The 24,237-nt window shown below is 54.7% G+C and overlaps 1 protein-coding gene across 1 annotated transcript; it reads left to right on the top strand.

Annotated features, from left to right (window-relative positions):
* Nucleotides 1-13,441: 13,441 nt before the first annotated feature.
* Nucleotides 13,442-20,582, top strand: PRDM13 (PR/SET domain 13). Its single transcript, XM_062571001.1, has 4 exons — nucleotides 13,442-13,582; nucleotides 15,568-15,699; nucleotides 15,796-15,916; nucleotides 19,087-20,582. The coding sequence occupies exons 1-4, from the start codon at nucleotides 13,442-13,444 to the stop codon at nucleotides 20,580-20,582; spliced, it is 1,890 nt and encodes a 629-aa protein (XP_062426985.1).
* The last annotated feature ends 3,655 nt before the right edge of the window (nucleotides 20,583-24,237 follow it).

Here is a 24,237-nt window from a genome sequence, read left to right as displayed (position 1 = left end):
TGTCCTTGGGAGCAATTTAGGTCGGCGGCTATTCGTTCATATGGGGAATACGAATACCTCCCGTTAGGGAGGACTTCCCCCCCCCCCCCCCCCCCCCCCGGAAAGGTCAAGTTTCCAACTTGAAATCCAGACCCTAGTGAAAAGATATTTGGCATATCGCCTCCGCCCCCCCCCCCCAAAAAAAAAAAGAAAAAAAAAGAAAGAAAAAAGAAAGAAAGAAAAAAGGAATCCCAGAACGGAGCAGAATTTTAGCTTCCTCTTTCCCTCTTTCAGTGCTGCAAAAGGGAAGGGGCACAGGAGCCGAGCCCGGGTGCAGCGCGGGGCGGGGGCTGCGGTCTCCGAGGGAAGCTGTACCTCGCGGGCAGCGATCGCCTCTCTTGTACCTCCTCGCACACATTCAGTTAAGGTAACACTAAGCCGCCCTGGAGAGACCTCGTCTGAAGCCAGCAGGCTGCCCCCAGCCCCATGGGCTCAGCCCTCCGGGCTCCTCCGCCGCCAGCCCCGCGGTGTTTCCGAGCTGCCCGGATTTGCAGACCTGTTACGTCGCTTTTATTAAATTGAATAAAATTATGAGCGTGTATTTATTGCTTGACACGGTTCTTTTTCTGCGTCACGAGACTGCTGAAGCCAGGCTTTCTGCACGACTTCGCAGAGGTATTTGTTAACCTTTAAGTAACCTGGCAGATAGGATGGGGTTTTGCAGCTCCGAGCTGCACTGGGAACCTTTCCTCCTACGGTGGAGCCTAACCTGAGGAGAAATTCCCTCTCGGCAAGTCACTAACGTTACTAGAGAGAAATGAACGGAAAACAGAGAAACGAATTAATTAGTTGCATCTTCAACAGATCACGCTGAAGAGAGGAATTTCTTTCCGAAGGAAGACTCCACGTTGCCCGTTTCTGCCTTATTCCCATCTGTAAAAAAAAAAAAAAAAAAAAAAAAAAAAAAAAAAAAAAAAAAACCAAAAACTCCAACCTAGAAGTTCAGATTAGATTTCTGAGGACAATTCAGCTATTTATGCGTTACAATTTTCCTATCTATATTCCTACAGACAGGTTTCAGCGCGTTACCTGTATGTCTCTGTACGAGCGTGCATGTGCACCGAAAGAGCTCTTTTCCACCCAGTTTTGCAGATTTTCAAGGGGAGTTTGAGAAACTGTCACCTTGCTGCCCAAGATTTTAAACACATCTAGCACATCCCGCAGGAAACCTCATGGGTTTTCTGGGGGGCTGGCTTCGGAGGGCAGGAGCACGAGGAGCTGTAGCCCACTCCCAAGCCTGCGCGGCCGCGGTGCTGATCTCCGCACCAGCTTTTGGCCGCTTTTCCCTCCGACACCCAACTCCGCTAAGGCGGAGTGCCCGCCGGTCCCTCCCCGCTGCCCCGAGCCGCTGCGCGCCGCCCCGCGCAAGTCGGACGGGGCGGCCGCGCCGCCTGCGCTCCCGCGGGGTGGCCGCGGCTGGCGCTGCTGCGGGCTGAGCGCCGGCGATGTTGATATTTATAGGAAATGAGGGCCCCGCGGAGCAGGGCTCGCTGTGACCGCTGGCACCGTAGTGCGAGGTGACAGCTTCAGGTGCTCCCTGACGAAAATCCAGTTATTTCTCCTCTTAGGAACTCATCCAGTGAGACAGAAGTAATTTTTTCTCCCTCTCAGAATTTCAGGAACATAGGAAATCTCTTTGCTCTCTTCGTGAGATCAAGAAAGAGTGGAAAATTCCGGCGCACAGGCTGCGGGACACTCCTTCCGAAATAAAGGGTGCCCGGGAGCCGCCGGGGCTGCGCAGCTTTGCGCGGGGCCGAGAGCAAAGTCCTGCAGGGTGCCTGGGGACGCTGCGCAGGTGTCCAGTGCCCTGAGAAAGCTCCCCTTGGCGGCTGGTAAGGGATATCTGAACTGTCAAAAATTCCCTTCTGTCTCTCTCCCTTCACACAGTTACATTCGTGGCGGGTCCAGTCCTGCCCGCCTCGGAGAGCAGTTTCTGCACCGCCGAGTGAGCCCCCAAACCCAGCGGCTGAACCCACTGCTCCAGCTGGTGAGGGCTCTGGGAAAGCTAAATGCACATACTCGGATTTTTCCTTCAAACATCTCGAGACACGGGTTTAGCCGCAAAGGTGGCAAACCTGCCTTAAGGAGAAATACCTATACAGCAGGCGTCCTAATCTAACTGCAAAGCAGGTCGTTCTAAACAAGGAGTTGATTTGAACCTGATATTTTGAGTGCGACTTATTGCAAATTTGATTTTTTGTCCATTCCACAAAGAATTTAAGGAGGTGGGTTTAGAGAGAGAGAGAGAGAGAGAGAGAGAGAGAGAGAGAAAACCGTGGTAAAAAATAAACAAGGAGGAAAAGGATTTTCTTCCTAGTTTTGCGAAAGATAATACTTTGTGTGCACGCCCTTATTTTTGTGTGTCGAAGCAATAGCGAGAGAAACTTTGAGGATAATCTGTCTTCTTCTTCTAAAACCACGTTTGAACATTTAAAACTTAAAGATGATGACACTGGAGAAGCTGAGGGCAGCAGTCCACGGGCAATCCGGAAAAAAATACTGAATAATTGTATTTATATTTTATTTTTAATAGAACCAACAATGAATAAAAGAACAACATTAAATCTACAGACTGTAACAGAAATCATTTCCGACAGATGACACCCACAAGTTTCTTTAGTTTCGTAACCACAAAGCTGTCAAAACTGATGCATATTTCAGCGTCAGAAAACACAATGCCGAAATGAAGAGAAGAAGGCTCGTTGATGTACTTTAAAGTAAGTCCTAGGCAGCATGCCTTCAGCCTCCATTATTCTGCATATCTAAGACAAATAGTTTCTTGATTCAAATATCTGTACTGCGTTAAAACAGAGAGAGAGAGAGAGAGAGAGAGAGAGAGAGAGAGAGAGAGAGAGTCAAGTCATTTAAACAGGAACCAGAGGAAGACCTTTCAGTTTGTCAAATTCATTAATTAGAGAGCTGCATGCACTAGACGAAGATGCGTTTTCTTTCCCCGCTTTCCGCCCCCACCAACAGTTTCACCATCAGGGAATGTTTACCAGAGTGTAACGAACAGTTTCTGATGGCTGGATTTTTGAAAAAGTTTTTTTTTTTCTTTTTTTTTCCTTTTTCCTTGCTGATAGTCATCTCTTGAAAAGCAGAAAATGATGAGACCCTTTACAACATTATTCGCGCTCATTAAGAAGTCAGCTCTCTTACAGCCCTTTCTCCTTCTTACTGGCAAAACGTCTCTCTCTCCCCATTTAGGTTATTACCAGCCAGCCAGCAAACTCTGCCTTGTGCTCTGGTGCCGCTGCAAAGAGAGACCTTCCTTCCAGCGGCTACTATTTTTTCATCTCTTTCTCTATCTCTCTCTCTCTCTCTCCCCTTCTCTTCCATGCCAATAGTTTATTTCCCTAACTCTCCTCAAACCAAGCGCTGGACTCCTTGGGAGCCTAACACGAGAAATCCTCATCATTTTAATTCCCTTGGCTTCACAAGGCGGCTGCACCGCCGTCTGCAGCAGCAGCGGCAGTGGTCGGGGGTGGTGGTCTGAGGTCCTGGGGTCGGGGGCACCGGGAGGCCTGGGGCCGACGGGGGGTCCCGGGGGGGAAGGGGGTCCCGGGTCTGGGGCCGAGGCCACCGGGCGAGCCCCGTCGGACCGCGGCGGTGCTGCCTCCTTTCCCCGCTGGTAACGCGGCCGGAGCCGCGTTTGCTTCTCCCGCGGCGCTTTGGCATCCCCCGCCGATGGAAAAACCGCCATCCGTGCCAGCTATGTCGCTGCTGTGGCTGTAATATAGCACTCTCCCTCGTGGGGGGGGGGGGGGGGGGAGAAGACTTACAGAAAATTAAGTGCCTCGTTTCATAGCTGCGACTCTTTTGAAAACACAGGGCTGATGTTATAAGAGATGACGACCCCCCCAAATGAGCTCTTGAGAAAAACACAGCAAATGTGTATAAGTGTATAAAGATCTTTTTTTTGCCTTGAATCAAGCTAAACACTGCAGAGGGGGCCTCTGAGCAGGAGGAGAGCTTGGCGGGATGCATGCTTTGGCTTCGTGTCTCATTGCACAATTTTACTCCTGGAAGAAATTCAGGGTTGGACTTGTGTCTGTCAAGCTGACAGAAGGGAGAGAAGTGGAGTCTGTGGAAATGTTCAGAGGAAGAACTCCAATCATGTTTAGAAAAACAAAAACAAGAACAAAAAAAAACTCCAAACAAAACATTTAAACCCCAGGCTGAAATGAAAAGTCAGTAGTAGTTTTCCTGTTTAGAGGCTGAAGGACCGGGTGATTTAGGTGGTACAGCTACTATCTTTGCAATACCACAGCCTGCCTAAGAAGAAGTTCAGACTGGATTAGAGCTCTATGTACTGAATTACCAGGCATATTTTTAATGAAGGAAGACAGGGAGGGAGGAAAGCACCTTCTAATCCTTTGCTGTGATGCTCATCAGAGTACAGGAGCAAGACAGCTCCTAGGCACTATATAAACCTTTACAGATGTTTCCTAGCAGATTTAGGCAGTGTATATTGGCTTTCTATTTACAATGTACTTTCTCATAAGTCACATATGTGTCTCCTGAGTACGCCCCTTGCCCATTCAACCACGTCAATGCCTAACAGCGTACCCTGCTCCGGCCAGGCTCAGTAGTGATGCTCTCCATGGGCCGTGGACCAGGCCCGCTCTGTGCCTGGGCTTTTCTTGCCTGCCCTGAGAACCGCGGCGATGTCCAATGGGGAGGGAGAGGAAGGGCCTTTCTCCCCATGCTGCTCTCATAAAATTCATGGCAACTTCATCAGGGAAAGAAGGCAGTGCCAAACAATAACCTTAGTAGTATGTATACTTATAAATAAATATATATGTATGTGTGAATATACACATGCAAAATACATACCCAGGTGCATATGTATGCATACCTAGGTGTATTATAGGTGTATTATAGGTGTGTTACTTATATATATGGTAATTCTACTAACTCTGTGCAGCTCTGCATTTAACACGAAGATCTCCCTTCCCACGAGGGGGTCTCTCGGGCATCCTTCCCTCCCCCCCACACCCTGAGAGCCACAACTTGCCAGCCGCCCAGTGCGCTGCGCGGCCTAGACGGCGGAGCAGGGCTCTGTCCCCATGGCTGGCCTCGCCCCAGTGACACCGTGGCTGCTGTGAGGTGCCCTCTTGGTGAGGATGCAAGGGACCCCACGGGCACAGTGCAGCCCACGGGAGGCCATGTCTGCAACTCCAGATTTTGAGCCACGCTGTTATTTTTGTTTGTTTTTTTTTTTCCCTGAAGGTGATAAACCTTTAGCATGTGGAAACCGGTGTAGGAAAGCTGCAAAGCAAGCGTGTGGGGGGCGCCTCGGGGAGCGGGGCAGGGCAGGGGGGAGCAGGGCTGCCGAGGAGCTCCGGGCGTGCGGAGAGTGAGATGCTGGAAGCGGGGGCGGGCAGCAGGCGGGACATCCGCCCCTGAGGCGGGATTTCTCTGCCCGGGACTGCGCCGGCCCCGACCCCGAGGCAGCCTCGCTGCCCGCGGCCCTGCACCGCTGCGGGGCTGCGCTGGCAAAATCCGCTCGCATTTACCCCGAGAAAAGCCGGGGAGAAGCGCTGCTTAGCAGCGCGGCGTTATTCTTCGCTTTTTCTCCTTTTTTTTTTTTTCTTTTTTAATTTAAATAACGCCGAGAGAATAAACAAACAACTCTGTCTAGGGTCGGAGGCATGTCAGGGCTATGTATTTCCCTCGTCCCCTAGCCAGAGCGTTTGAGGCTAAATTATGTCACGGCTTTCTGCTGGGCTCAGCGACAGCCCAGCCAGTGCGCTCCCTGAGACTAGCTGTAGAGCCGTGGCTAGACGTGCCCCTCACCCGATGCGGCCAGAGGGAGCACGGCTCCTCCCGCCGCCCTGATTTCCCACTCTTCGTCTTGTAGGAAAATTAATGTGGAGAAGCCCGGAGCAGTTGCTGCTCCCCTCCTCGGTGATGAGGAGAAGGGGGGCGCATGGTTCAGCTTTACGGTCGCTTTGCTCTGCCCTGCCTGGGCTGCCGCAGACGACCTGTTCAGGGTCTGTGACTCTCCTGTAAGGTCTCTTGAACCTCCGCTTGCGGGGGAAACGTAGACCTGACCCAGAGAATTGCTGTGGAACTGGTTAGTTAAAAGCTTGATCAGAGACTTCAGAAAAACTGGAGAAAAATGTGTAAAACACAGTGTCATGAGGCTGCGTCTGAGGTCAGCAGGGCTTTGTATGCCGCATCCCAGTCCAGTTCTGCTCTGGAAAGAGCACACTGGGCACTCGGTGGGTTTGACCATTCCCTGATGCCCTCTACCTGCCCCATCATCGGGCCCACGGAAGTGCCTGGGGTTATTATTTTATATAAATAAATAAATATTATAAAAGCTTTATCACTTTCAGGGTCATGGGGAATTTTCCCTCCGCCGCAGACTAGCTGCTTTCCTCCTTTCCTCAAACCCTCCTACACACACATGCCCACAGCCCCATGCGGAGGGGACACCGAGATCTTTACTCCCGAGGAAAGGTTATCGGCAGCCCCGACAGGAGGCAGCGGGTGCCGGGCGGTGCGGGGACCTGCCGGGCGCCCCGTCGGGGCAGCGGGCTGCAGGGCTGGCCGAGCGGCCTCTCCGGGGCACGGGCAACCGGAGACTGGCCAGGGACAGGGGGGACAAAGGCACACTGTCGCCGTGGTGGGATTCATTGTACGATTACAGACAAGCGTAGAGACGGCGAAAGCAGCGGACTTCTCCCGTATCTCCCCCCCGGGATGTGGGGGGGAAGTAGCCCCTGCTACTCGGTACAGACCTTCTTTGCCTGCTTATGAGTGCCTCCAGGGTGGTTAAACATCATCTTTCTGACGGTCGACCGTGGTGTTTAAAACCCATCAACCTAAATAATACTTTTATCGCCACGTGCACTTTTGGGATGCAGGATGTCGCATTCAAACGACTCCACGCCCAAACTGGTCACTGTCTGAAGGCTAGACTTTGGGTTTGAATGTCACTCCCTGCTACGGCTCAGGTGAACACAGAACTTTTAGCGGCAGGATACTTTGCATTTCTGGGGGCACTTGTATTTGTCTGGCATGCAGATGGATAGACTGGTAGACAGAGGGATGGGTGGATATGGACCTCGAGCAGCTACATGTTTAAAGATGAAATATGTATTTTTTAGCAAAGAGTTCAGATATTCACATGCTGCCGCGTAGGGGGCACCTGATGAATAAAGAAGTGGCTGTTGAGTGACATTAGTCTCAGAGCTGACATAGTTGTACAAAGGAACATTGTCTTATCACCTGCGTCGTTTTTGTCGGAAAAACGAAGGAGGAAGATGCTCCCCTACATCCCTGCTCGCTTTCAGCTTCCCTCCATCCCTGCCTGATGCCACTGGCCCCTGTCGCAAGGTCCAGCCTTGCGACAAAGAGAGCAACATATCAGCTCCCGACGAGGGGCAGGCTAGATGCAGGCTTTCCCCAAAGGAAAGGGGGGGGAGGACAGGCTCTCGGGGACTCCTTGCTAGGTCCCTCCCCTCGCCCCCTTCTCCCCTGCACCCGGTCCCGTGGCCTCGAGGTGATGGTGACGGCTGAGGAGCCTGCCCCCCGGCCCCGCGGTGTGCGGAGGGGAGAGCACCGGCGGCCAGCGGGCACCGGGGCAGCGCTGCGAGGGGGCTGCTAGGCGGGCAGCGGCGTGTGCCGGGGATTGAGATGTCCCGTCGATGAATGGTTATCCTCTCCGCTCCCTCCTCCCTCCCTCCTCCCCTCTTTCCTTCCTTCCCTTCTTCGCTTGCTCCTTTCATCCTCTCTTTCCTTCCCGTCCCTTCCTCCCTCTGCACATAACACTCATCGGAGTCCTTAGGCCAGTGAAAGCATAAGGTCCGCAGTGCAGGTGCCTCAAGGCTTAGAAGACAGAGCTAGAGAAAAGGGGCGAGCCCCGGCTTCTAGGCCTGCTCCTTGTCCCGGGACGGCGCCGGCGGTAACCCCCGGCCGGACCTCTCGGACGGGCCCCCGGCGCCGGGCCGCCCCCGGCCAGGGCTGCCCCGCCGGGCAGGCGGGTTGTCTCCTCGGGGCCGAGGGCTGGCTGGACGGCGCGACCTGCTGGACGTTTCCCAGGGAGGTTTTACAGACCCCACCTTTCCCGGCCCCTGCGACCCTATTTTTTCATTAGGTCTGCAGGTCCTAGCAGGAGCCCCGGGCGGAAGGCACCAGAGATTTGCTCCGGTCTTGGTCCCCCTGCGACGGGAAAGCCCGTCGCCAGCTCTGCCGCTGACGGCGCCTCCGCGCTCTGGTCGTCTCTGGTCGTCTCTCCCCATAGGCTGTCACCAACAGTCGCTGTGCCCCCAGTCCCACAGAGAGACATTAGCCCGGTCATTTTTTGAGTCTCTTTTATTTCCTCAGTTTCTCTCCAAAATCTTTATAAATCTCCCTTTTCTAGGAGGACTGTCCAGGCGGGTGGAAGTCTGAGCACAATGAAACCTGAGAATTTCTGTCACTCTCTGCATATGGTCCGAAGTGCTTTAATCCCAATTAGGGGCGGCTGACACACGGTCCTATTCATCCCAATCAGCTCTTGAATACATTTGCCTAGAAATGAACTTCACAAATAGACTCTCTCCTAAATGTGCCCAGCAGCAAGGAAAATCGAATTGAGTCAGGGGCTCATTCTAAGGCGATCGAGGGAGAAAAGGTATGAATTTATAAGGTACACCGAAACATTGCAATTCAGCAACAAGTTTACTGACTTTTATTTGCACCATGTCAACCGAAAGAACCAAGAGATACGGTGGGGGCTGCGGGGGGAGAATCCGGTTAAAAGGCAACTTTAGTCAGACTTTGAATACTTTATGCGGCAAGTTTCGCCTCCAATTGAAGCTGAGCTAAAAGACAAAAAATCTCAGACCATACATTGGAATTTTTAACTAGCACAAAATGTGTTTGAATCCGATCTCGACTGAAGCTCGCGATTAACAATAAGAATACCAAATTGAGATCCTGTCATCTGCTGGGGTTCCCATAGAACCTGAATTACTATTCAAAAGCTGCTTTAATATCCCACCCGCATCTCGTCTGCACCGCACAGCTGGTTAGGAGCCGCCAGCTCGGACCGCAGCGAGCCAGCCCCGCCAGTCGGCATCCCCGCCGTTGGGCGTCGGGGGCACGTAGCCATTAGTAATAGTATAGTGTTTGTTATTGCCGTTATTGGCGTTTCTTATTGAAAAGGAATGAAAAGGGTGGAAAGGAAAAGAAAGGAGAAACGAGTGACGAAGGAAAGAAGAGTTGAGAGAGAGTGCAAAATAGAGAGAAAGGTGGGAAGGAGGGGAAAGAAAGAGAAGAAGAAAGAAAGAAAATAAGAAAGGAAGAAAGGAAGAAAGGAAGGAAGGAGGAAGGAAGGAAGAAATAAAGAAATGAGAAAGAAAGACATGAAGGAAGAAAGAAATGAAAAAAGGAAGAAAAATAAAGAAAGAGAAAGAGAGAAAGAAAAGATATGTTGAGAAAAGGCAGACAGAAAGACAGAAAGAAAAATAAAACGAAAATAATGGTGGAAGAGAAGGAATAAAGAAGAGATAAAAGAAAAGAGAAAGGCGAAAGGGAGGGAGGCGCTTAGGAGGTACGGGTCTCTCCGGCTGTTTTACGGGTGGTTTGGGGGCATTCCCCGATGCCGGGGTCTCGCAGGCCCCCCCGGGCGCCTTGCACCCGCGGCCGTGCCGGCGGACCCCGGCCCGGAGCCGGGCAAGAGCTGCCCCTGCGGGGCCAAACCACTTCGGGAAAAGGTCACACCGGGAGCCGGCGGCTCCCGTTCCCCGCGAGAGTATGGCCTGCTGAATGAACTTGCAGCATTTTGTTAAAGCCTCCACTGTGCCGCTCCCCGGCACAATGAGCCGGGCCCTGTATACAGGCATTCATGCTGGTCTGAATGTGGTGTTGAACCTTCTCTGAGCCGGAGCAGTTTGATGGTTTGAATGGAGCTCCCTGGTGGGACATTGCTCTCTGCAACTGTGCCTCTTTGGATGACTGTTGTTCCTTAACATTCATGCCTCATTATGGGGCAACCTGTTAAATCAGGGAGAACACTGTGCCAAAGTGTTACTCAGGGGCACTGGCAGTTCAGCGGTGGGTATAAATAAGGGCTGCCTAGGAAAATAACTTTCATCACATCTCTGGGCAAAAGTGATTTCGCTTTAATGGTGTCTCTAGTAGCCCAGTTTAAGTATATAAAGCGCGATAGTGGAATGTTTTGATTGAGTCTAAACATTGTCTTTGAATAAAGCTGAAACCATGTAATTAATGTGTCTTTTTAATAAGGGACAATACGGCCGTTCAAGCTATTTAATTTCATTTAATTTTCCATCCCATTTGCTCCAAAGGCTGCTTTTACTTTTAACACCCGGCCTTTCATGCTGCATCTTGCTCCAGTGGGCACATTAGATCGGTTTCACCCTTCCTTTTTAGGGAAGGAAAAATAAAAGAAAATGTGGTTCCTTTCCTCTTTTGTGGACAATTTATTTCACTTGGGGAACTTCAACTTTGAGCCACAGGACAGAATAAAAATTGGAGAACTGGTGTGAATGCTTCCAGAGCAAGGGCTTTTCTTTTCTGAGTGGATGGGAACCAGCCACAATTGGCTATATTAATAAATAACTTTCCTCACAGTCGGCCTTTACATGGTCCTATTGATAAAATTGTTCGCGTGTCGTTCACGCTTTTTGACTCATTAAGGCCTTGGACGAAGCGGCTCCCCAAGCGGAGCAGTAGGGTACCTTGGTCGCCTTAAAAGCCCTCTCTCTACCTCTGCGGCTCTTGGAATTTAAACTGGGTCTCATCCTAAAGTCGCTAGGCCAGAGGTTATAGGGACATGTTCATGGCTTAAATTTATTGCCCTCAACTTCTTGTTTATCCTTTTTCCCCCCATTCATGCTGCTGATCAAAGGGGTCATCTTCAGTTCCTCACATCCTCTCCCCCCCCGCCCCCATTGCTGCTGAAGTGAAAAAGAAATCATCCCATTCCCGGGACGGTCCCTACAATTGCACCCTGGAGAGCCATGATCGATAATCATCAACGCCGCTGCGGACAGGCGCGACATTTATCTCGTCCGTGCGCATATGTATCCTTATTAAAACTATATCCATGACCTACACTGATTTAGTGCCGGCCTGCAACCCCGGAGCAGGCCGGGCGGCGGCAGCCCCGCCCCGCCCCGCGCCGTCCCGTCCCGTCCCGTCCCGTCGGGGCGGCCCCGGGCCGCGGCCGGCGCTGCCCGTCCCGCGGCGGCGGCCGGAGGCGCCCGCCAGCTCCCGGAGAAGGGCGAGACGGCGGGGGCCGCCGGGGCGTGCTGCTCGCCGGTCCTGGCGGCCCTGCCGCTTCCCAGTCCGGGGGCTCGCCCTGAACGTGTGAACCCTCGCCCGCCTCTCCCCGACGGCAGCGCGCTGCTGCGGCGGCGCTGGAGGAAAGCGCGGGCAGCGCGATCAAATGTCCCCCCGGCGCTAGCGTTAGCCGGGGGCGGGGGGCAGCGCTGACCGCGCTCGCAGCGTCTCCCCGCGCGGCGCCGGGCGGGTCCGGGCCCAGGGGCATCCCGGCGGCTGCGGGCTCCTACCACTGCCGGCTTCAGACCCGCCCCCGCGGCCCGGGCAGCCTCCCGCCGTGCCGCCGCCTGGGCTCTCGCCCCGGCACTCCGCGCTGCCGTACGCGGATCCCGGCCGAAACCCACACTGCGATCGCATCGAAAGCAACATACTGAGGTTTATCCTGCAGTAAGGACTTGCTCGAGAAGCGCTTGCTCGGTTACCTAGCACCTACTGCAAAACACCTCTAAGTTCCGTTCCCCCGTCCTTTTTTTTTCACAACTCGCTTTTGAAATTAGTAGGTCTGACTGTTACTGAAACTACAGCAAAAAGCTGCGATTGCTTTTGAAAGAAATGGATAAAATCTGTACATGCAACTGTCCTTGAGAGGAGAGAAAAATGTTCAGTTTTAAACTGTTACAACTTATATAGAAGAGAAAACTTCCTAGCAAGAATTACAGGGTTTTAAAAAGAGAAACTGAAAGAGAAATATATGTCTATATATTTTTTTTACTCTACTCTTTGGTCTTGTAGGCGCATCTGGATAGGAGCATATGCGTAACAAAAGCAAAAGTTGCACACTCTTGCTTTTCGGTTCCTTAAACGTTGCTGCGGCTTTTACCCACCCTGAATTATGAGCTAACTTAATCCCAGCGCTTCGTTTTAGCTTAATCAAAATATTCATAGGAAAAAGAGGCTTTTAAACACACTCTGTTAGAATTATTTCGTTCCAGTTTTATTTACAGTCGCTTTTTGCTAGGCTTCACCTTAGAGGAGTGATCTCGATGAAGGCAATTTAGGATAGAGGAAAGGAACCTGTGGATGTATTAAATAAGGAACCCAGCAGCGTAGTCTGTTTGCTAGACATTTGTGATATCTTCTGGTTGTGTGCCTCTATTTCCTAATGTATCTGTCTCCGAATAACAGAATTACACAGTTACCCCAGTACTCGCAAATGCAGCGGTTTGTGTTGTACAGGGGCTACAGCGGCTCATATTTTGTGCTATTCATCCTACTTAAGGATCAAAGCTCTTCTAGATAAATTACTGGCCTGAAACCAATCCACTGAAATGGTAATATGGTCATGCTTAAAAAAAAAAAAAAAAGAAAAAAAGAAAAAGAAAAAGAAAAAGAAAAAGAAAAAGAAAAAGAAAAAGAAAAAAGAAAAAGAAGTGTAGGTATTTTCTGGTGTTTTCCCATCAAGTACCTGCCCAATTTCTGTATGGCACACGCCAGGAATCAATAGAAGTTAACAAGTCCTCAAAACATTCCCCATCTCTTTGTTTAATCTCCTTTACAATAAAGCCAAGGGAAGAGAATTAAAAATCTTTGAAGTATATTAAACCTCAAAAGGCTCAGCCAAGTAGACTTAAAATAGTCACTTATTTTCCAAAACTGGTTTGTCGAGGAACAATAAAAGGAAGTAAAATTTATGGAGAAATTATACAGTGGATTTGTCACTTAAAATATCGTAACTGTCTCGGGGACAATACCCCATGCTGAGGATTAATGGTCCCTCCAGACCTTTGATTCACCAGCGCCTTTTCTTTGCCCTTGACAAATTGGATTTTTAGGAATGGGAAGGTCGCCTGGCCCATTGTTTGCCGGCCATTCACAGTGCTTGATTATGCAGGAGGGTTAGGGAAAGGCTCCATGTGACCCTCTTGGATGGGACTCTGCAGCTGCTCGAGGAGCGAAACTCTCTCACCAAACTCTGCGCCCTAGAGCATCCGCCTGCCAAGGGGTCCCCCTCCTGCTCCCATTGAAAAGCCGGCGTGCACACACCGCCGCGTCACTCTGCAGGCGGAGATACGCCCGTGTTCATCCTCCTCTCTGGCTGCCTCTGTCACTCCAGCCCTGTTAAGTAGTTTGGGTCCCTGATTGCTCATACCCAGAGGCAGCAATGCAAACGAGCCGGGCTCCGGCCATCAGCGTGAGTGCAGAGAGCTGCATCCCAGCTGGACTGCGTCTGGGTCCTGTGCCGGGCATCTTCAAACTGGGCAAGTACCTGTCAGACCGCAGGGAGCCAGGACCCAAAAAAAAGGTATTTTCCTCTGGTCTCTCCTGCATCGCTGGACCTTGCTTTTTTCGTTGACTCGGGGGAAGCCCGCGTTTTGGAGAAGAGGCTGCTTTCTCCCCGCTCTCTTCGATCCTCCCTCCTTAGAGCGAGCCAGGAAAAAAAGAGGAAGCGTTTCTATAGCGTCCCGAGGTTTCTCCGTGCGGCTTTGCTCGCGGACGCAGACCGAAAAGCCTGCCTGTCCCTGCCCTCTCCCCCTCCTGCCCAGCGCCGGGGACGCTGCCAGCCCAGCGGGCTCCTCCGCGGCGCGCCCGGGGGACGCGGCGGCTTCCTCGGGCGCGCCCCTGCCGTGGAGACGGAGCTTCGTGAGCGCGCCGGGGCTCGCCGTGCCCGGGCCGCCCGGCAGCCGGCGGCGCGGCGCCCGTCGGAGGCGGCCCGGGGCCGGGGCCGGGGCCGGGACCGGGGCCCGGGGGAGCAGTCGCTCCCGACTCACCGGGCCGCTCCCGGCCGCTCCCCGGGAATCGCCCATTTCTCGCTCTCTGGGCCCCGGCACCGAGCCGCCCGGCCCAGACCCGCCGTGTATCCCCGATGGGGCGCCCGACCCCAGCCCAAACGCGCCGTCTGCACGGCCAAGGATTTGTCACGGTTTCGCTCTCGCTCCTGAAGCCCCGGCATAAGCGGCGGCGTGCGGCTCTCACATCCCCCGATTTTTGTCCGGGAGCAGAGGAGGGAGGGGGAATTGTAGGGAGAGGCAGACAGGCTGATCTACTTCTAGGTTTCGTTAGAGTTTACCTCCCTTCCCGCCCGGTCTCCTCGGGCACTGGTCCAGCACGGAAAACTCTCGCCCCAGCGCCCCCAGAGCCCGGGCTGCGCCGCCGGGTGGGAGCGCAGGGCGAGCGGGTCGCGGGTGCCCCGGGGCGGCCGCAGGTGCCGGGCCAGCCCCGCGCCGGCCTCTCCGCAGCCCCCGGGCCAGCTCGCAGCGCCGGAGCCGCAAGTAACGCGCACAGCCACGGCGGGATGGGGGTGACAGCCCCGCGGCTGGCGGCCCCGGGGGTCAGGCGACGTCCGAGCTGGGAAAACGGGCGCCTCCTCGTTCAAAGGAGCGCGCAGGAGGTGGGGAGGGACACTTACCCCGTCCAGCAGGCTTTCCAGGGGGCTGGGGACGAGAGTGCCGCAGCCGAGCCCGCCTTCCATCCCCCCCGTGCTCGCACGTTCCGCTCGGATTTTTAATGCCCTTTAATTGTTTTTAAACGCTCTGCCAGCCCACTCAAATTTATTTCTCATCTGGCTCCATTGGTTTCTCGCTTTAGACTGCTTTGTTCCGATGACTTTTATTGCACGGTCATTGAGCGAATGGGCACTTCATTTTCTCTTTGTATGGGCAAGCAGATTATGAAGTATGGGGCTACAGGGACTTTGCAGCTAAGCAGAATCCTCTCCCCTTTCCCCCTCCCGTTCCTGTCTCCCGACAAGTCATGTATTTCACGTTTTTTCTGCACGGATTCAGAGGCTGCACGAATTCTTCAGAATCGGCTAATAACATCTTACCTGGGCATTTAATATAGCGTGAAGCTAACTGCAGCCACTGCGACTGAACAAGGCGCGTTCGGGCCAGTGGAACCCAAGGGAAAAATAACATTTATCCTCGCAATGCTGCACACTGCTGCAGCATTTTTCCCATAGGCCCGAGTTCTTCCATCCCTCCTCCTGCAGAGCAGCAGCTCACTGCGACCACTCTCGGTTCTTTCAAAGCACCTGCAAGTCGAGGAGGGTCCTGCTCAAAGAGGAGTAGGGATGGACGAGCCTAACTGGTGGAAAACCCGAGATGTTGCCGCCACTCTTTCCCAGCTGCGATTCCCAGGCGCTCGCTAGCCGGTTGCCCGGGCTAGGGGAGAGCTCAGGGGTGGCAGGCGGGCGGCAGGCAGGGGCACGGCTAAGCTTTTTTGCTTTCTTTCCGCCTCGTCTCGCGTGGGCACCGAGTGGGTCTGACGGCGGCGCCGCCTGTGTTCTAGGTGCGGATGGTGAGAGGGGAATTAGTGGACGAAGCCGGGAGCTCAGCTCTGGAGTGGATAGGGTTAATCCGGGCTGCCCGCAACTCCCAAGAGCAGACCCTGGAAGCTGTGGCGGATCTGCCAGGAGGACAGGTACCCCGCTCGCGGCTCCGGGCCAGCCTGGCACCGCTCTCCGCCAGCTGCGTCCGCTCTCAAGGCTCCTGAAGAAGTTGCCTTTCTCCCCCACAGATTTTCTACCGAGCGCTGCGGGATGTCCAGCCGGGAGAGGAGCTCACCGTGTGGTACTCCAACCCGCTGGCCCAGTGGTTTGACATCCCCATCACCGCCACTCCGACGCACGACGAGAAAGGTGCGGGCGCCGGGACACCCTCATCGGGGGCGGTTTCTGCGCGGGGCCGGGGGAGGTGGGGAGACGACGATAAAACTCCTGGGTCTCCCTTCTGAGAAAAAAAATCATCACGGCATTGTAAAACTTTCATACATTCAAAACTTAGTTTCAGACCGCCTGTTTAATGGACGTCTTCGACGGGGGCTAAAAACGCGCTAGGCAAACGCAAGCCTTTCAAAAGTACGCTCTCAGAGAAATTAGTACCAGCACAGCTGCAGTGACTTTTAACCTGCCACTCTTTAAAATAAGACTCCATCTGCTCATTTTAAAGGGTGATATATTAACTTGGTAACGGATGGAAAAGCCCCCATGCCTCGAGTCGTTAAGCCATGGCCACAATTTTATGATATTTTAATAGAAAAAAAAAAGGATTTTATGAAACAATGCTGATGTTGTTATTCGAGACAGCAATTTATCTTCATACGTTTCTAAATTGCTGTTTCCACCGTGTGTGTCCCTTGCGCAGAGCTTCAGATGCTCTTTTCAGGTTGTATTGAGGACAGTGACCTTCTAGTGCTCAGACTGACGTAGTCGCGTCAAAACGGGTAATGGTCAGTGTGTCTGAATTAGATTGCATTAGGTAAAAATAAATTCAGCGTCAAATAAGTATGCCCGAAGGTATCAAGCAAGGGAAGGCATCAGTCTTGGATCGCTTGTGTCAGTCCGCAAGCTAATTCTCAGCTGGAATTGTACCAGTCACTTTTACGGCGTTTTAAAAATCGACAACGTGGGCAGCATACAAGAAGGGGGGAAGGAGTGTTTATGAACACGGACTGCTTCAGGGTGCGTGCGCGGCGCCTGCCTGGTGGTGGGCACGTCCTCCGGCGCCGCGCTGCCCGGGGGCGCAGGGGCAGCGCGCAGCGCTCCCTCCGGTCCCGCACCTTCCCCGCGCACCGGGTCGCGCAGCCCGCCCCCGAGAGAGCAGTAAAGGACGGGATCCTGGCAGCGGCTGAGGGCTTAGCCCTCCTTGCGCCTCCGGGCAGCCAGGATCAGGCCCGTAGCGGTTGGCCCTGAAGGGATGGTTGCTTGCCAATGGCCATTAATTTTCAGTCGGACACATGCGATGCGCAAAAGCCGAAGTTCCTGCCTGCACTGGAGTTGCACCCGGAGAAGAAATTCGTGGTCACGTTTCTATTCCCCCCACCAAGCGCGGCGAGGCTGTGGGTCCGAGGCGGCGGGGTCTCCTCAGCCGGGGGGCGCTGGCGAAGGTCTCCGACAGCACCGACGGAGTGGTGATGGGCTCTGCCCCCTCCACTCCAGTAGACTCTGCCTTTCACTGGGTACCCGATGCTCCTCGGGAGAAGTGACAAGACAGTTTAGGTCTACCAAAGGCACGCAGCGTGTGGCATCTTCCTCGTTAAGTCGAACCGGGGTTAAGTTGCAAACTGACCCCGCAAACCTGCTGTTTCTGCCGCTCCATAGTTTCCGGACTAATCAATATGGATTCAGAACATAAGAGGTGTATCAAAATGTGCATTCTTCTTCTGTGGCTAGAATGATGGAAAGGAGTGGGAGAAATTCATAGAAATGAATTTTTAAGTTTGGAAATATTTTGAACAAACGCATTTAACCCCAATGACTTAGTTTTGTGTGATGAACATTTTTTTTCTTTTCCCTCTCTTTTTTTCCCAAGCGATCTTTATCTGGGCTTGATTTTAACTGGGAGAAGTCACCCGTTCAGCTCCAGAGTCGCTCTCGGGACGAAGCGTAGCTAGCCCCGCCACACTTTTGCAGACAGCCAAAGCCGAGCAGCACCTTCGAAAAGAGCCACAAAGTCAAAGTTTCTGAACCAGTGCATTAGGATTTAGACCGAGGAGGTTCCTGACTGCAAGCCTTTCAGATCCTTACACTAGCTTACATATTTTTCACTGCAATGAGATAGGATTAATGCAGTGGTTCAGCCTCCCACTGCCCCTGAACAGTCAGAGCCCGGGCAGACACGCTCCCGCCTTCCATCCCTGCTCAGCCCAACAGCGTGAAAAAGCACCTGACAACGGATGCGAGATTCCCGCGGAGCCGGGAGCCCTCTTACTTCACGGCAAGCGTGGAAGGGACACACAGCCCGCACGAACGAGGGACCCCTTCCCTGCCTCTTGGCGTCCACGCGTGCCGGGCAGACGCAGGGCTTCCTCCACCCTCCGCGGCCCTGAAGGCCCGAACCGCCACTCGTGGATCCCCGGTGGCCGAATGTCACCTGGCGAGGCCGCGTGGGAGGCTGACAGCGGCTGCAGGTCCCTGCGGGGGGACGGGGCGCGGAGCCGGCCCCGCTGCCCGGCGGGGCGCCCTACGCCGCCCCTCGCCGCGCTCGCCGAAACGGGGATGGAAAATATTCCCGGCTCCCGTTTCCTCGCGTTTATCTTTTCAGGGCATAAACTCTTAAGTAAGGACGGGCTGTTAACGCGTGAAGTGGGCTACGGCTTGCAGGAACTTGAAATATCGGTGTATTCTGGTGACTGAGGCGACTAAGAGCAAGGCAGAGGTGGCTAAATAGATACAGACACATAGACGGGCAGCCGGCAGGACAGACAGGCGGGCGGAGAGACAGACTGCCCGCAGGGGCCGTGTTTTCCCGGCCGGGCTGAGGAAAGGCGCCTCCTTGGCAGGACTTTGCGCACAAGCAGGGCCAGGAGCAGGCGGGCGAAGCCGGGCAGCCCTCACGCCGCGGCGGCCCGCTCGGGGGGAGGGAGGGCGAGCCGGGGCGCAGCGCGCATTGTCCCCTGCGAGGGGGCGAGTGCATATGGCCCATACATATCCGATATTGTCTCGCCGCCTAATGAGGGGCTCGCGATCATTAGCTTGGCCTTTGTTCGCCGCAGCCGATTCCCTGACATACGCTGCCTCTTCTGCAAACGCCAGCAGATGGGCGCCCCGACAGACGACTCGCGGCTGCAGCTGCTCCCCCGGCCCCGCGGCGCCCGTCCGCGGCCGCGCACCCCGGCCCGCGCAGCGCCCGCGCCTCGCGGGGGCCGAGGGGCGGCCCGGGGAACGCCCTCCTCCCCTCCCCGCCGCCGCAGCCGGGCCGGGCCGGAGGGAGCGGGCCGGGCCGAGACGCGGTGGGTGCGCGGGGCGGAGCGGGGCGAGGAGGGAGCCGCTGGGGCGCCGCTGACGGGCCGCTGCGCTTGCCTCCGCAGGAGAGGAGCGGTACATCTGCTGGTACTGCTGGAGGACCTTCAAGTACCCCAACAGCCTCAAGGCGCACGTCCACTTCCACTGCGCGCTGAGCCACGGCCGGCCCTTCCTGCATCACGACCACGGCCGCCCCGCCGAGGCCTTCGGGCTCGCCGCCAAGGCGGCCGCCGAGCTGCCGGGCGCCGCCGCGGCGCTGCGGGGCCCCCCGGCGCTGCCGCCGGGCTGCGGCCCGCGGGAGCCCGTCAAGCGGGAGGCCGCCGCCGCCTCCCCGCCGCTCGCCAAGCCGGGGGCGGCGCGCAAGGCGGCGGGCAAGGAGGAGCAGGAGCGCGCCTTGGACATGAGCGTGGGCTCGGCGCGGAGCCAGGCGCCGCTGCTGGGGCTGGCGGGCGGCTCGACGGGCGGCAACGGCCTGGCTTTCTACCCCGGGGCGCGCTCGGCCTTCCGCCCCGCCGGGCCGCTCCGCCAGGAGGCCAAGGGCGCCGCCGCGCCAGCCTTCGCCAAGCTGCTGGGGGGGCTGAAGGCGGGCCGCGCCGCCGAGGCGCAGCCCAAGTGCGCGGCGCTGCCGGGCGAGGCGCCCCCGACGGCGGCGGCGGCGGGGCTGCCGTGCGGCGGCGGGCTGCGGGCGCTGCCGCTGCTCTCGCCGCTGGAGGAGGCCTCGGCTTTCCGGCACGTGGAGCGGGGGCTGCCGGCGGCGGCGCTGCCGCCCGGCCGCTACCCGCCGCTGCCCGGCGGCGGCCTGGAGCGCTTCGCCCTGCCGCCCTTCGAGGGCCTCAAGGCGTACGCGGGCGAGTGCGGCCTGCCGGTGATGCCGCTCACCGTGTACAACGGGGAGCTGCTCTACAGCGCCGCGCCCTACTACCCGCTCAAGCTGCACTTCGGCGGCCTCCTCAAGTACCCCGAGTCGGTGTCCTACTTCGGCGGGCCGGCGGCGGCGGGGCTGCACGGCGCCGAGCTGGGCTCGCTGGCCAGCATCGACCGGGAGATCGCCATGCACACGCAGCAGCTCTCCGAGCTGGCGGCCGAGAAGGGCCGCGGGCGGCTGGAGGCGCTGCCGCCCGGGGCGGCGGGGGCGGCGGGCGGCAAGCCCAAGACGGGGCACTTGTGCCTCTACTGCGGCAAGCTCTACTCCCGCAAGTACGGGCTGAAGATCCACATGCGGACTCACACGGGCTACAAGCCGCTCAAGTGCAAGGTGTGCCTGCGGCCCTTCGGGGACCCCAGCAACCTCAACAAGCACATCCGCCTGCACGCCGAGGGCAACACGCCCTACCGCTGCGAGTACTGCGGCAAGGTGCTGGTGCGGCGCCGCGACCTGGAGCGGCACGTCAAGTCGCGGCACCCGGGCCAGAGCCTCGGCAAGGCGGCCGAGGACAAAAGTGACTCTGCCTACGCGCACGGCGAGCAGGAGCAAAAGACTGACAACGAGAGCGACGTGGACGTCTGCTTCACGGACGATCAGAGCGACGCCGAGACGAGCGGCAGGAGCCGCGAGCAGTAACTCCCGAGCGGCGGGGCCGGGGCCGGGGCCGGGCCGGGGTCGGACGGGCTGGAAACCTGCCCGGAGCCGAGGGGCAGCGGGGAGTGCGTGCTCGCTGCGCGGCGCCGGCGCCGGGCACCGCGGAGCTGCGGCCGCCGCCGCGGGACGCGTGGGAGAAACCTGGCGGGAGGCGAGTGCTGCCGCGCAGGCACCGCTTTCCCGTGGGCGCCGGTATTTCAGTGGCCATATATTTTTATTGTACCTTTGTGTCGAGGAAATTGTGCCTTTTGGAAACGATTCTTTTCTATGTACTTTCCTGTCACTTGTTTCAGCTTTCCGAGCTGTAAGTCTCAGCAGCAGCCCCGGTTCTTCAAGCGCCTCTGGCATCTGTACACTTTATTTGACTCAAATGTGCTTTGTCGGGTCTTGAAAAAGCAATACCATCAGCTTTTCGGGGAAAAAAAATAAATAAAAGAGGCACCAAAAGCCTCACTTGCAGCACTGAAGGGTTCCTCTATGATAACAGGTGCACCATTTGATCAAGTTGCAATTATTTATAACAGATAATATTTGAGTAACAAATGTAAAATAAATATTGAAAAGCATGAATCTAAAAGCACGCACTATATAATTTTAAAGGAAATACACTGTTTGGTAGAATACAAATGTGGTGTATGTTTGTTTTCTAATGAATGATGTACAGTGGATACAGTATTTTGGTCTTGGTTCCGGTTTGTCATGCGATTTTTTTTTAAAAAATAAAGTTCCTGACAAACTATTGTTTGTCTAGCTGTTCACTGAAGTGCTGTCGCCAAGATCTCGTCTTTCGATGTAACACTTCCGATAATCAGGAGCTGGGCTTAAATCCCGCTATTTCCAGCGGCTTTGGACCAAGCTCTATGCAATTTGTCTCTCAATATCTTCTCCGAGTATTTTCCTAATCTAAGTTGAAAAAACAAACGAGCAAACTCTCAAACAAAACTCACTCCGTTGTTCTCTATGCCTACGACTTTTCGAAAGCAATTATTTGAGCAGGGTCAGCACAGAGGTGTTAAAGGATATCCATGTTAGTGTGCTTTATCTGTTTGCATGCTGTAAAATGTGCTCCCTTTGCAAACACGCCCGTTTAGAATCAGTGTCTCTCTAATCAGCTAAGAGAAAAATCTCTTTAGCTTGTTGGTACCCAAATCGAAACCTGCTCAGTTTATAACGCTGTCAGGAAAGTATCTTGTTTCTCCTGGAAAATCCTCCGGCTCAGAGCGCGGAATTGTGAGTAACTCCTAACGGTGTAACTCCTAACGGCGGTCAGTGGTGGTCTGGGCAACCCCCAGCCCCCAATCAGGTGATAAACCTTTTCGATTGAATCCGGGTCGGTGAGTGTCCAGGATCATTTCGGTCCTGCGTGAAGGTGCTGCAAAGTACAATACAAATTAATTACTTCCAGCGCCTGAGAGAATTTCAAAGATACAAAGCTGATCCTCCCTTTACTCACTGAAGATTAAGCATGCATGACAGTAATAGAAAATGGAAATTCAAATGCCGGGCTTGGGTTTCCTTTAAAGACTTGATTTAAATTCAAAAGCTGTAGGACTTAGAATTTTCTTTTTTTCTTTTTCTGTTTTGGAGGGGGGCTAGTGCGTTAAATACCGACCTACTCGATTCGCTGTTATTATGGGAAAGTCTGTGTTGCTGTCACGTAACTAAACGAAAAGGTCTCTTCTGTGGACTCTAAATAAATCAGGATCTTGTTACCACCTTCACTGGAATAAAAAAAATCCTGTTGTTATTTATTACACCGGAAGCGGGCTGAGGACTTCAGGTAGACAATTCTTTATTATAGCGGTTTTTTTTAATCTGTTGCCTTCCCAGAAAAAGAAAGCCCCTAATGGCTGGTGCCGGGGAGAGATGCCTCATATACACTCTGAGGGCATAACGCCGGCATCAGGTCTGTTACGACCTCAGCGGAGGCACTTGTGTGTGGCTCCCTCAGCGATGAAATGGCCCTTAAAATCTTCCAGCCGCCTATTAGGTCTGGATAATTGTCGTCATAGAAAAAGCTCTCTCGGAGCTTATAGTGACAAAGGATAGAAGGATAAAACCCTCATCTGTGAATTGTTTGCATATCAAGGGAGTCTGCGTTTTGAAAAGAAGTGTCCCACCAAATCGTAATACTTCAGCTACCTTAAAAAAATATCACCCCGGACCAGTCAGCTTGTATGGATTTACGATCTGTATATGTAAAAATTGATGTAATCTTTGAGTTGAGAAGCAAAACACGAACGACATAAATAAAACCAATGGCAAAAAACCAAAGCCGAAAAAAGAACAAAAGACACCAGTACTTTATTTTCTATAAATAGAAAATACAAATTTTTGTCACTGCGCAGCTGCTAAATTGAAATGCAAAATACTCTAGGAGAAATTCTGTCATATTTCATTTTTTAGAGCTCTATTCCTGCAGCGTCCCTAGCGGAGACGTGTGCTCCAGCACTGAGTACATCCATCGAAAAATGCGGGCCATATGGCGGGCTGGAACTGGAGCTCTATTAACCAGCCCGCAACGAGCACCAGCGTGGCCGAGCCGCCGTTAAACACGCCTGGCGAGCTCTCCTGCGCTGGGCGCGGTGGGGGAGCCCCGGCCCGGCCCGGCCCGGCCCCACTGCTTCCCAGGGGCCGTCGCGGGGCGGCTCTCCCTGGCTCCTCGGCACCGGCCCGACGGGGCCTCCGCGGATGCCCGTCCGCGGGGCAGCGCAGTGGCACCGCAGGTGCGGCTTCTCATTTGTCAGCGTGCAGAGCGGGATAAAAACAACAGTCAGACATGCCTCTGACGGGCAGCGGCAGAGTCCTGGGTCGGTTCACAAATGTGATTGTGACAAATGAATTTAGAATTCTATTCTATTCTATTCTATTCTATTCTATTCTATTCTATTGTCGGTAATGTTCTCCCATAACCTGAGTGAAAGGCAGCCTCGGAAGCCTGGACCGCAGTACGTCCTTTGCAAGTCCGTAAAAAAAAAAAAAAAAAAAAAAAAAAAAAAAGGCAAGCTAGACACTTCCCCCCCGCCCCCTCCTTTAAGTAGCTCTGAGCACCAGCTCCGGGGCTCAGGTACCGCTCGGCCAGGCGCCGGGCAGCGCGGGGGGCGCCGCGCCGCCGGCGGCAGGAGGGTCCCTCGCTGCCCGCCCCATCGGGGGGCACCGCCCGCCAGGTGTGAAAGCCCATTGGCTGAGCGCCCGCAGCTCGCGCCGCTATTGGCCAGCCGTCGATCCGGGCGCCGGCCCCAAGGTGGGCGGACAGCGGCGCGGGGAGGGGGGGTGGTTCTGCGGGCTGCGGGCGCGGGGCCACCGCGGGCAGCGCAGCGCCGCGCGGAGCAGAGCAGCGCAGAGCGGCTTGGTGCATCCTTCCGCTCGCACGGCATCTGCGCGCACCGTGGTGGCTGCAGCTCGCGTAGGCATCCGCTGTTCGGGCCTCTTCCTTCCTCCTCAGGTCTCCCTGGGGCAAATAAGGTTCTGAAAAGAGATTTTTTAAAAAATACGCAGGTGGCAGCGTCCATGCCCAGGTGACTGCAGATCCAGCCTGGGCACTGCACGCTTAACATTTCGCTTTCATTGTTAAAGTAAAGCGAGATGTTCTCTGCATCTTCATACGGAGAAAGTAACATTTAAGCAAACTTCCAGA

The sequence above is a fragment of the Rhea pennata genome, chromosome 3 (genome assembly GCF_028389875.1).
Source record: "Rhea pennata isolate bPtePen1 chromosome 3, bPtePen1.pri, whole genome shotgun sequence".
Classification (NCBI taxonomy): Eukaryota; Metazoa; Chordata; class Aves; order Rheiformes; family Rheidae; genus Rhea; species Rhea pennata.
Note: the sequence above shows the minus strand (reverse complement) of the source record. Positions and strands in the feature narration are given on the sequence as shown.

Bases quoted from the DNA above. Each gene is read 5' to 3' on its own strand.
- PRDM13 (XM_062571001.1), top strand. From the start codon at position 13,442: ATGCAAACGAGCCGGGCTCCGGCCATCAGCGTGAGTGCAGAGAGCTGC. The intron at 13,583-15,567 runs GTATTTTCCTCT...CCTGTGTTCTAG, and splicing joins AGCCAGGACCCAAAAAAAAG to GTGCGGATGGTGAGAGGGGA. The intron at 15,917-19,086 runs GTGCGGGCGCCG...TTGCCTCCGCAG, and splicing joins TCCGACGCACGACGAGAAAG to GAGAGGAGCGGTACATCTGC.